The following is a 12,536-nucleotide window of genomic DNA, read 5'->3' as shown; positions in this document are numbered from 1 at the left end:
AGGTTGGTCAAAAGCTTGCACTTGACACTGCTAGCTTCGGTTGTCTGATAAGACCGAACATTAAAATCTCCAACAATCATAACGCGTTTTATGTGGACCAGATCCAGTGACATAATTGTTTCACACAAGGTCTCAAAGTCTCTCTCGGTTGTGCAAGGAGGGACATTTATATATATTATAAATAAATAAAATACAAAATAACCATAAGTGAGCTTACAACCTAAAATATCTATAAGTGGTGTGGAGTTAAGGATGTCTTCCAAGTTAACCCTCTCTAGGTGGATGTTGTGAGAAGCTGCGACCAAGCAGCACTAAACATCTTAAAAATTAAAGCCCAAAACTAAAATATTATTCATTATTACATTGTTAGTTACGTACATTGTTACTTACGCCCCAACAGCTGAATGTTTACCAACAGCAAATGTACCAAATACAATCATATGAAATCACTATGTTCTATTTATCACAATTAAACGAAGAGCTTTGATGTTTCTGTTGTAAGTATATTTAAATGTTTTCCTCTTAGTTTTAATATACTTATTTAATTTGTTTTTAATAAATTTTAATTGCTGATAATTTTTTTTTTGACCACTGTATAACATACCGTTATGACTTGTCTATAAATGTTTTTACTATGTTTTTTTTTTAAATTTTGTAGTGTCCTGAAGAAGGTCTAATAGATATAGGCCAAAACGTTGGCAATAAAAGAAAAAAATTTGAAAAGCTTGGATTTTTTTTGCCAATTATTCAAGTAAACCCTTAAATATTAAATAAATTTTTTACTAATTATCCTGCATTGATTAAATACATTAAAATGAAATTAATCTGACATTTGCAATTTAAAAAAAAAATTAATAAAAAATCAATGAAGTCTTGGTTTTTGGTCAGTCTAGAAGGTAAGCTTAAAAACAAAAATGCGTAAAGGTGTGGGTACCCTTAATTCATTTCAGGTTTTAACATATTTACTGGTTACATTTTTCCCATCGTTTTTATCGGATCATGGTAAGTGACAAGCATCTTAATGATGTTGATGAATCAAAAGTTTAAGTTTGAAATTTTGTGTTTTCGGCAGCAGTATCAACAAAACAACTCAGAAATAGCATGCTAAAAAGAAGAGGTCAAGGAGAAAGAAGCAAGATTTTATATTCTGTTGAAATAGGATTAGCTAAAGACAATATTAAATTTTTTTTTAATATTTTCAATTTCTGCTTCTGAGAGTCCAGCGAGAGTAGTTTGCTCCTCTAGTACCTAGCATAAAATATTTCCACAAGCAAAACATCGTTCTTTAAATTTAATATTAGATTTCACAGGACAAGAAAAATGGTCCAATTTATTAAAACCAAAAACTTATGACTTTATGATTAGCTGTGAAACAAGAAGTTTTAAACTTAAAATAAACTCAACTGTTGAACTATAATAATTAGTTGTTTGTCAAAAAAATGTAATTGCAGTTCAAAGATAAACCAGCTAAATTACACCCTCATTTTTAAAGGGCCTTAAAACGTTTCAAACGGAGAATAGAAGTCATTTGCCACTATGAGTAGCAACCAAACACAGGACAAATCTAGTATGTTATCAAAAACTTTAATTATCTTTAAAAGTTTTTTTTAACTAAGTCTTCAGAATGACGAATAAAAGGTTGGTGTCAAATATGTTATGGAGGTAATCTTTGATAATTACCGTTTAAATTACCGGTCACACATACAACATACCATAACTGCTTACCTAACATTAGTTTCAATCCATGTTCTTCCTTTGTGTAAACAAGCAAAGTATCTTCCCACATTTTTATTAGCTTTTCAGTGGTCAGGCTAAAGGCTCTTCTATTTTCCAATGACGTAATACTTTCTCTTTGATTTGTTGTAGTTTCTCTGACTTTCCTTAATTTAATAAGAGCGCCAAGTAGAGAGAGTTGCTTTCGCGCATCCTGTTTTTTCTTTGTTACCTCGCTTAGAACTAAATCAGCGTCTCTTTGCATACTTTCTTCAATCTTTAATTTTTCAACCTACATTAAAAAATGAGTGGTTAAATAAAAATCAAATTCAATGTACGTATTTGGAAACTACTTATTTAATCGTTCGTCGTTAATAAAGTTAGATAGTTCCAAATAAATACATGTCAGTAAAAAATAAATACGTTAGTCGTTTATTAAAGTTTATAGTCAGTGCTAGATTTCATTATTATTTTAATTGTAATTTTAGACAATTAGAATTTAGTCCAAATACCAAAAGCAAGAGCTTTTTATTCAAATATCTTCGTTCGACTTTTTAAAAACTCTTCCTTAGATAGAATTATAATTTTTCAATAATATATATTACAAACAAATCTATGGTCTTGGAATGGGTAACTGTCTATCACCTATATGTTCTGATCTGATTATGTCAGAATTACAGAAATATTGTATGGGGAAAATAAAATTTAGGTTACCATTTTTTAAAAGATTCGCTGACGACATTGCCACGTGTATTCTAAAAAACTGAAATAGAAAACATAAAAAGTACATTTAACAGTTTCCACCCTAAATTACAGTTCACTATTGAGTGTGAAACAAATAACAAACTTCTATTTCTAGACATTCTATTAATCAGAACAGAAGATAATACAATCATCACTGATTGGTATCACAAACCCACTTTCTCTGAGAGATTTCTTAACTACCAATCAAATCACTCATTTAAACAAAAATTAAACATAATTAGCAACCTAAAATCCCGCGCAATAGCCTTATCTCACTCCAGTTTTCATTAAAAAAATGTTAACAAAATTAAAGATATTTTACTAAAAAACAATTTTCCTCATAAACTATTAAACAAAATCCTAAACAACAACCTTACACCTATTAAAGTCAAAGAAAACCAAAACCATAAATTTGCAAAAATTCCTTATGTCAAAGGTTTGCCTGAAAGGCTATCAGGAGTTGTTTCTGATGATGAAGTCAGAATAGCGTTCAAAAATTAAAATACCATCAAACAATACTTCTCAAAACTCAAAGATAAAACACCAATGAGTTACATTTGGTGTGTGTAAAAGTGGCGTGGTTTATAAAATACCCTGTTCTGATTGTCAAGGTCTGTATGTGGGTCAAACGGGCAGGTACTTAAAAACCAGAATTAGCGAACATGAAAGAAGCGTAAAACCAACGAACTACGCAGCATCTGGGAAGACTGCTCTAGCAGAACACTCCTTCAATCAACAACACCAATTTGATTTTAACAGCACTCGGATCATTGGCAGAGAATCAAATTATAAAAAAAGAATTTTACTAGAAATGGTTAATATAAAAAAGTATAAAGAAAGCATTAATAAAAAACAAGACACCGATGATCTAAATGCAAGTTACTATAATTTAATTAATGTACTACCAAAAAGATAAAACTAAAACATAAAATTTATTTTTGTCAAAGAGTGTATGTCCCAAATTTAGATCACACAGTGTATTAATAAATTAAGTTTCTGGTTTTGAACGTATAGATACATACATCTTCCTTATCTACTAATCCTTAACTTATCAACATAACATTGAATCATAAAAATTAAATAAATAAACGCTCGGAAGAATAAAAACATTTGTTTCTTGACTTATTGTTGATTCTAGTTTGCCCACAATAACACCTACAATTTAACCCATGTTAAAAATAATTCTACGCTCCTATTATAAATGTGTTTTAATTATAGCTTAAGAAACCTAAACTTAGGTAAGAGGTGTAATGTATAAAAAAAAAAAATAATAATAATTTTATACTGTTTTTTTTTATAAAAATTTTTTTTAACGGATTGTACCTGAATGTAATTTTAACTGTGTCGTGGTTTTTGTTTTTTGTTGTTTTAATTTTTGTAACTTAAAGAATATTTATTTTAATAGTGTTTTTTATGTACTTGAAATTACTTTGTTTTATCTCTGTAATTACTTGAATCCATTTCAGTGTCATGACTGAGGATGACTTAATATAAGTCGAAACGTCGACATTTAGGTAAACAGGTTTCTGTTTTATTTCTGACCCCACCCAACATTAATTATGTTTTACATATAATTATGAATTAAGAAGTTGCTTTCGAAAAGAAAACAAAGAAGCGATAGATTCTATTAAATCAAGAGTTGGGACGTTTGTCGGTGGCAACTGTGGTATTATAAAAGTTATTGATGTTTCTGAAAGACCACAAAATACCTAGATCCAGTGTAGGTACCAGTAACTCAGGTTTTCTAGATGATCTTTCTGAGGTAATTTTCTAATTATTATGTATAAAAATATACAACGAGGCCAAGCGAGCTGTCTCTCAGGATCTTTCGATCTGGCAACAATGTGAAAAAAACTTTTATAATGAGAAGAGGCATGAAAACTTCCTATCTCTACCGCTAGGCGGCGTAAACGCCGTAGTCAGCCTAAAGTAGTTTTTCTACTAAATGCTCATCTAGAAGGTATCCTAATTGTATACTCTTAAAATATTCTCAAATAAGGTGCATCTTTTTTTTAATTAGTTTTTTGCGTTAGATGTTAAATAAAGGCGGGAGGGGAGAGGAAAAGCCTTTTTGATTAATAGGCTATTACGTTGGTTTTTCTAAACCGAAATATAGCTGCTTCCCTCGCTTAGTTGGCCACCAAGAAAATTTGGTTTTGTTTATTTCTCTTATTCAATAGAGTATAAAGTATTAAATAATTGCTATATTAGAAATCAATATTAGCTTGCTTGCTTAACCCATTAAGGCCCGACTTTTTTTTTGAATTTCTATTTGAGTTTTGCTTAACTTGTTTGTTTTGGCTCAAAAAAAATAAATTTTTTTTTTTTTGATTTTTGGGTCATTTTTTTGATCATTTGGTCAAAAAATAGACCGTCCTCATATGAGGACGCTGGGCTTATATAATATATGTAATCCCATATTGAAATATAAAAAAAAAACAAATAAGTAAATACAAAAACTTCATATATTACAAGATAAAACTAATGTACTGATAAAAAAATCAGAGGTGTTTATGAAACATGAATTAAAAAACTAATTTTTTTTATGAAAATTGTTAAAACAATAAGGTACCCAAAGAGTGACATTACATTTCGAACAAAATGTGCGGGGTTTACTTTGGCATGTGTTAAATTGACATCTCCTTTGCTTTTCTCTCTTGGCTACCAAGTGATTCTTGCCATCATATTTTATGTTTTCTGTAACATTACTCCGAGACGTATTTGACAAACTCAAGGGACGACCAAAGGCTACTCTTCTTCCATGACCAATCTTTAGGTATGAATAAGCCACATCTATCCTGAAGTCTTTTATGGATTTTTTTTCTTTTCCGGTATGGATCATGTTATAAAGAATTGAGCTATTTACGATCGACATGTCTATCACTCGAGTAAAAAGGCACCAATACCATTTTTTGCCCGGTACTGATATGTGATGTTTTTCAAGCAACCAATCATGGTGGTCCACCCCTCCCATATGCTTATTGTAGTTGGCAATCAAAAAAGGTTGTGCAACTGAAACACGACCACCTTCTTTTTTTTTCCACCTTTGTACAATAGTGGTTGGTAAAAGTGTATTAAAGTTGGTTGCCACCGAAACGCACCTGCTATCATTCCATTTAACTACAAGAATTTTTTGGCTACTGTCAAAGTGCCAGTCATAGGCCCCTCTCGGTTCCTTTTCGAGTTCTTTGGATGACTTGGTGGGACACTTGGATGATCGATTTTCCCTTATGGTTTCTGTGGCTCGGAAGCCTTTTTCTTTTAGGTCACACAAGAGGTTGTAACTCGTAAAAAAGTTGTCAAAGAAAATAATGTGTCTTTCAGGATTTTTTACAGTTTCCAGCATACTTGTTACGACTCTTGTCCCTAGAGGAATCTTGGGCACTGCTGTTGATTTATTATCCTTGCCACAGTACAAAGCAAAATTGTAGCAATACCCATTATCACTACAAAGCGCCCATAATTTATATCCAAATCGTATAGGCTTTTCTTTGATAAATTGTTTTAGGCCATGGTGTCCAAAATATTTTACAATCATCTCATCAATCGATAGAAATGTATGGAAAACTCCCCATTGCTGAAATTTAGTATTTATTGCCCCAAATAATGGCCCTATTTTGAATGACTTATCGTCTTTGTTATCATTTGCAAGGGAATTGTCAGCAAAGTGAAGTTTCCTGGTAAAACCGGGGCGTTGCAAGTGTCGGGGATCGGGATACCCAGCATTTGTCATTTATTGCTTATTTATATATGTACTCTTGCTGACTAAATATGTTGTTGAATTAGCTTTATGAACATTATTATTGATATATGTATCTTTATTTTTATTAATTTTTTGGGAAATTTGTTGTTTTTGTATGTAGCTATTTATGCTAAATAAAGATTATTATTATTATTATTATTGAAGACAAGATTTAATTTCTTTGTAGGCATTTCTGGAAAACGCATTTTTCACTAGGGCAACACCCAAATCTTCTCTTTCAGACCAATAGTCTCTTTCACTTGGTAAGGCATGATAGCCAGAAAAAACAAAAACCCGATAAAAATTTTGAGGTCCTCCGAAGTTACAAAAAAATCATGTTTATTTTTCTGTTGGGCATATCTCATGGTCTGTTTGAAGAGGATTATAAAGATCGTCATCAAAAAACTTCTCAAATATTTGTAGTGGTGTTAATTCCTGTAATTCTTCTTTTATTTTGTGGAAAGCTTCGGCACAACCTTCTTCTTCAATATTTTCATACATGGATTCTTCCTTAGTCCATTTTGGTGTCCAGGATTTAGTGCTGCATGCAACCTTTTTCCTTTTTATGAAATTTGACGGCGGTAGATCATCTTCCGATTCCCAATAATTTTGTTCTTCTACCTGTATCTCCACAACCCCTGGGACCTCCTGGACATCAACCGCCCCTAAGTCACCATCGTCGATATCGTCTACGTCCGCCAATTCATCCACCTCGGGAGGTAATAGCGCAATATCAGCATCTATTTGGTTAGAATAGAGATATTCCACCGCATCGTCTAAGTTCTTAAAACTATGTCTATTCATTTTTTGCCAGTCTAAAAATAATAAAAAAAATATGTAATAACCCAGTGTCCTCATTTGAGGACACAGAGATTTAGGTTAGGTTTACGGCTAAAAAAATTCAACTAGAAATATCATAATATTTTTACAATATTTCTACATCTCTTTGGTTGTAAAACACACTAAAGAAAGTATCTTACCTCTACTACTAAAGGAAATATGACCTATGGGCCTATAGCAGGTCTTTCTAGTCAAAATCTTTAAGAAACAACGTGATTTTCGCCGGACAAGCAAACACAAACACTAGTAAATACCACCTGCAGAATATTGCGTAGGCATTGCTCTGATGCGTTAGACAGCCGTCGGCAATCGCCAACCTACTCGGGCGCTCTCATCCCCACCATCTGGCGTCATCAAATGATGACGCTGGGCGCTAATGGGTTAATAAATTTCAATTTCATTGAGCAGTATTTTTTTTTTATTTTAGGAAGTCAAGTTGATAAATCGACAATAATTATTGTTGAAGTAAGTAGTATCGATAGCATTAGCAACACACACTTGAAGGGTACAGGTTAAAAAGGGGGAATGTCAGAAATCGTTGATTTTCAGGAAATCAATTTTTAATTTTAAAACCCAATAACTTATTATTTTCTTACTTTGTATTGAGTGTATTAATGGATTTAGTTTGTTATGTCTATTTGGGATTGGAATTGAGAAAATATTAATGAAATTCCATTTAAAAAAATTTTTAGAGCAAAAAAGAAGAAGAAAGTACAGATTGTAACGAACAAGAAGGGGGAATGTCACATATTTTCACTGTAGTTTTGTGGTATCATCAGTTTTTTATACACAAGCAATTCTAAAGCAAAACAGCAAAGGTTAATTCGAATTTCTCATTTAATTCTGAAAGATACAGAAAAAATTCAAATACTTTTTTTTGCGCTTCTTACACACGAAGCTTTTGGAAAGGAAGCCTTCTCTTTGACATTTCTGGTATGTTTTAATGCAGAGAAATATTTTCTAGCGGCTGGATTGCGACAGAATTTCATTAAGCACTGCAGGTCATTGTACTTGGCTATGCTGCATAGGCAGTAGTCCTGCAAATAGATAAAACATCCTTAACATTGGAAAATAATATTATGTGTATAGTTAGGTACCTTTGTATAATTGGCCTGGTAATTCGAACAAATTGTTTGGTAAATTATTGATAAATTTTTTCTTCGGTTCAATCAAAACAGCCGATTCCCACATACCATTCCATGTTGAACGATGGAAGACGAGCCTGGGATGATCTTTAACGACTTTTAGTTCACGTATGGGCTGGATCTTCATTGGACACTTATTTTTCTAAAGTGTAGAAAAATGTGTAGTCCAGCATTTAAACAAATCGAAAGTGATTTCCCTAACATCAAAAGGATTTGGTTTAACTCGTGCAGCTCTGAAAACTCCAGCCCATTCATTTGGTAGTTCCACACGCGACTTTTGCTGAACTAGTCCAAAATCCTTGTCGCATTCCATAAATGAATGTCCTCTAATGGGAAAACTGATCTTGATTTCACCAAACCTTTTTTGCACATGCACTAAGTGATGGAGGTAACGGATAACTGTGTAATTCTTATTCTGTCCCCGACATGAGTCGCAAAATATATCGAGGACTCGAACACTACTAGGTAGAAAGTTGTAAATAAAATGATGCAACATCGAACATACATCGTCAGAGCCTCAGTCAGAGATAAGTATATAAAATACTTTGACTAGTCGACAAAACGTGAATATTAAAAGAGAATACAGATAACTGTCTCTTATAATAAACATCATTTGTGCTGATGTTGGGCACTGGCAGATTTTTAGCAAAATCCATGCATATTGCTTCTTTGTTCTCATTTAGCCGACTAGATAATTTTGCAGCCTTTTTTCTTGAATAAAACACTTCAGCTTTATGCTTGTGAAGTAGATTTTCCTGTTGGAGGGTAGTGATTTTGTCATCTAGTTGTTTTTTTTTTCTATGGCATTTTCTGACACATTCTTCATTTTGGCTTCTAGGGACCTAATATTTGTCAAGTATTCGTCACAGATACTGCACGTATCCGACCTTGGGTAACCAAATGAAATGTTGAAGTCTCGTGAGAAAATAGATAAATATTGTGTGTCATATGTTTCATATGACACACAATATTTTTAATCTGTAATGGTATTTTTGTACATATTGTCCATTTTTCTGATATTTAAATCGTCGGGCAGGTGGGTTTTTGAAGAATCCTTTAGGCTGTAATGGCTTTGTCGTCCTTTGAAAGAACTAATATGATTAACTACTAGATCTTTAGCTTCCTGTTTCAGCTTGAGAGGCCTATTTAAGTGTTTTTCTCGTTTATCAATTGGGGCGCTACCAATAATTTTTAAAGATTTCTGCAGAATTTCAAGCTTTTTTTTTAGTTATACCATGTAAGAAAAGAAAAGCCTTAAAACAAACTGGTACTTCTGTTGTCTCACCATCTAAAGAGATTCTGACATGATAAGCAAGTGAACTCTCATGTAATCTTGCGACCTCTTCTGCGTTACGTGGACGTCACTTTTGTACAGGACATACACTAATAAGTCCACACAAATAGATGTTTTGCTCATCCACGGATTTTAATAAATTAAACTCACTTATTTTCTTTTGTCTTGCACTAAGTGGAACTTTATCAAAACACTTGGGACGTTTACATTGGGAGTCGCTTCCTGTCACAGGCTTTGTAGGTTAAGTTTTTTAGAAACATCGGTTAGTCTTCCGTTACTTTTTCTCTTTTTTCCCTGAACTGGCATAACAACAAAGTCTTCACTGTCACTGTCACGGATTCATTTTATACTGTTTATTAGCCCTACAATATTAAAATACGACTTGTCACTTATATTTCCACAAGTTTGACGAACAATAAATAAACACCAGAACCGGTAAACACAATCAGAAAATAAAAGTAACTACAGTCAAGAGAGCCTTCTGACAGTTCCTGAATAACGTGCATTTGTGACGTTCCCCCTTCTTAGCATGTGGCTCGCGGACTCTCCTCCTTTTTAGCCAGTACAGCTTAATTTAAATTGTCGATAACTGGCGACTCTTCCCTTTTTTCGCCTGTATAATGTTACTAGGTGATACTTCTGTCTATTAAAAGTTGAACGGACTGAACAGCTCAAAATGAGCAAAAAGTGACATTCCCCCTTTTTAGCCTGTACCCTTCACTTGTATACATTACTTATTTAGTTTGTAATACAGAAAATGTATGTACATTTAAATTTTTTGTCCAATTTATGGAAATATATTTCAAATGTAAATTCTACAAAAATAATGCTTTGTTTAAAAATCGTTTAATAGTAACAAAAATATTAATTATTATTATTGGTATTATTTTATTTACTTATTTTTTTAAATTTATTTATTTATTTAAAAAGCAAAGCCAATTTGCCAGAATATAATAAAATACATAATAATAACAATAATAATAACTGGCAAAGAATATAACAATAATTAATAATATGAAAATAAACAAGCTATAGCAGAAAATACAAAGACGTAAAACATAACCTATAGTTAACCTTGAGTCTTAATTTAAATGAATTAACGTGATTAAGATTTATCTACAAAGAGGTCAAGATTAAACACTAAAATGCTCTCTCATCATTCTGGTCGAGAAAATAAACTGTATTTGGCATAGTGGAAAGGCAAATGAAACATAGAGGATTCTGACATCTCTTTTTGATATTGACATTGATATTGAGGTACCTATATTTTCCAAAATATCAGGGCAATAAAAAATTCCACCATGCAGACGAGGCATATTCAGGCACAGAACGAACAATTGAATAGTAGGGCATCTTGAAACAAAAGACAGACAATTTACCAAAGTTATGCACAACAAAACCAAGATTACGCACACACTTATTGACAATCTCATCATAATGAACCGCAAATGTCAATTTACTCTCCAGTAACGCATCCAAGTTTCTAACAGTAGTAGCAGATTTAAGAACTAAGCGATTTATTGTGTAATGACGTACATTTAATCTTAGAGATCAACCAAAAAACATGCTTAAGCATTTTTTAAATATTAAGCTCCAAACCACTATTTACTGACCATAAAAAACATTATCAACATCCCCTGTGTGTGATGTATAATTATGTTCCGACTACGCCATGAGAGCTCTCTGACAAAAAGTCTGTCAATAATTTGGGTATTTCAGATTGAGTGGTTATACCCCTGTAGTTGGCAATGACATTTCTATGCCCATTCTTATATATCGGAGTCAAGAAACTTGAATCAAAAGAAAGGCAAAACAGATAATGTACAATGTAGGGGTGTGGTTTGTTGATGTAGTACAAATTTTTAATAAGATTGATGGTATGCCATTAAGTCCATAAGAAAATTTAGTTTTGAGGCCGTCAATCGTTTTGAACATCAGTAAGAGATATGTTAATAGAATCAAAATCAAGATTGTAACCAAAATTATAATTGGAAACTGTACCTTCATGTTTTTTGTAAGTTGCTGAAAGTGACGGGCAAAGAAATTAACTATATTCTGACCGCCTTCGGCAATGTTGACATGTTTCCAAAAGTTATTTAAATTTTGGGCTACATTATGATTCATCTTTGAAATGTAGCATTTATAGCAAGTATCACTTATAACCTTGCACCTATATCTTTAACTGGAAAAATGTAATCCACTTTAAGATTGGAGATTTCATATTTTTGATGTGCAATTTTTTTCTCTGTTGCCGAGACCGAGCGTCTACTATAAGCTATAATAAAGAAATTTTAGCAGCCTGAGTAGGTTTTTTTTGACGAGTGACTAGGTCGATCAACCTCTTGCAAATCGAGAGATGCACGACACCTAACCCTGATTTCGCTGTATTTATCGCAAATCCATTCATGACTTTTCTTTTTTATTGTCCTGACACAGATTTTGTTAAAATGAGAAACAGATAGTTTTGTACAGTTTACATGCGACTAATTAGCACATGAACTGCATTGTCTGGCACACGATTTTGCAAAAATTGTCTTTGTACATTTTGCGCACACTGATTCAGACCACATTCTGGGTCTTTGGAGACTTTGCTAGCAAGTCGGCAACACCGCAAATTGATAGGCTCAGCAAACGGTGTTTCTGACCTGACCGGGTATTGATATTTTTATTGACACTAGTAAACAAACACGTGAGGATGGTCCAAAGTTTTGCTTGTAATGCAATTATATTGTTGCAACAAACTTATGTTCATCATTTTGCCTAGGTACTTTACCTTCTTAACTAAAATATCTTAAAAATGAATCCCTGACTTCCTTTGCTTGTTGGTTTGCATGACGGTTATGACCCCGTTGGATTTGTTAAATTTTCTGTACCATTACTGGTAGTTATTCCATTTTCTTGTGTAGTTAAAGGTGATATATAAGACTCGCCGCACTTACAACATTAATAGTTGTTCAATATACAATACGTTAAAACCGCCAACTCTATGGTTTTTAGATTCATGTTTATTTTTGTGTGTAATAGGCGAAAACGAGTCGCTAGAATACAAAAAGTAATT

General features: G+C 32.6%; 1 protein-coding gene across 2 annotated transcripts in view; it reads right to left on the bottom strand.

The window, feature by feature from the left end:
• LOC126735538 (programmed cell death protein 7-like) overlaps positions 1-12,536 on the bottom strand; it is a 37,410-nt gene that overhangs the window by 6,985 nt on the left and 17,889 nt on the right. For both annotated transcript variants that reach the window (XM_050439576.1, XM_050439577.1), the window contains one exon: positions 1,726-2,005. In XM_050439576.1, coding sequence (XP_050295533.1) covers positions 1,726-2,005 — 280 coding nt within the window. The remainder of the gene's footprint in view (positions 1-1,725; positions 2,006-12,536) is intronic.

This window comes from Anthonomus grandis, chromosome 4 (assembly GCF_022605725.1).
Source record: "Anthonomus grandis grandis chromosome 4, icAntGran1.3, whole genome shotgun sequence".
Taxonomy (NCBI): Eukaryota; Metazoa; Arthropoda; class Insecta; order Coleoptera; family Curculionidae; genus Anthonomus; species Anthonomus grandis.
The sequence above is the reverse complement of the archived record's forward strand: the minus strand, read 5'-3'. Positions and strand labels throughout refer to the sequence as shown.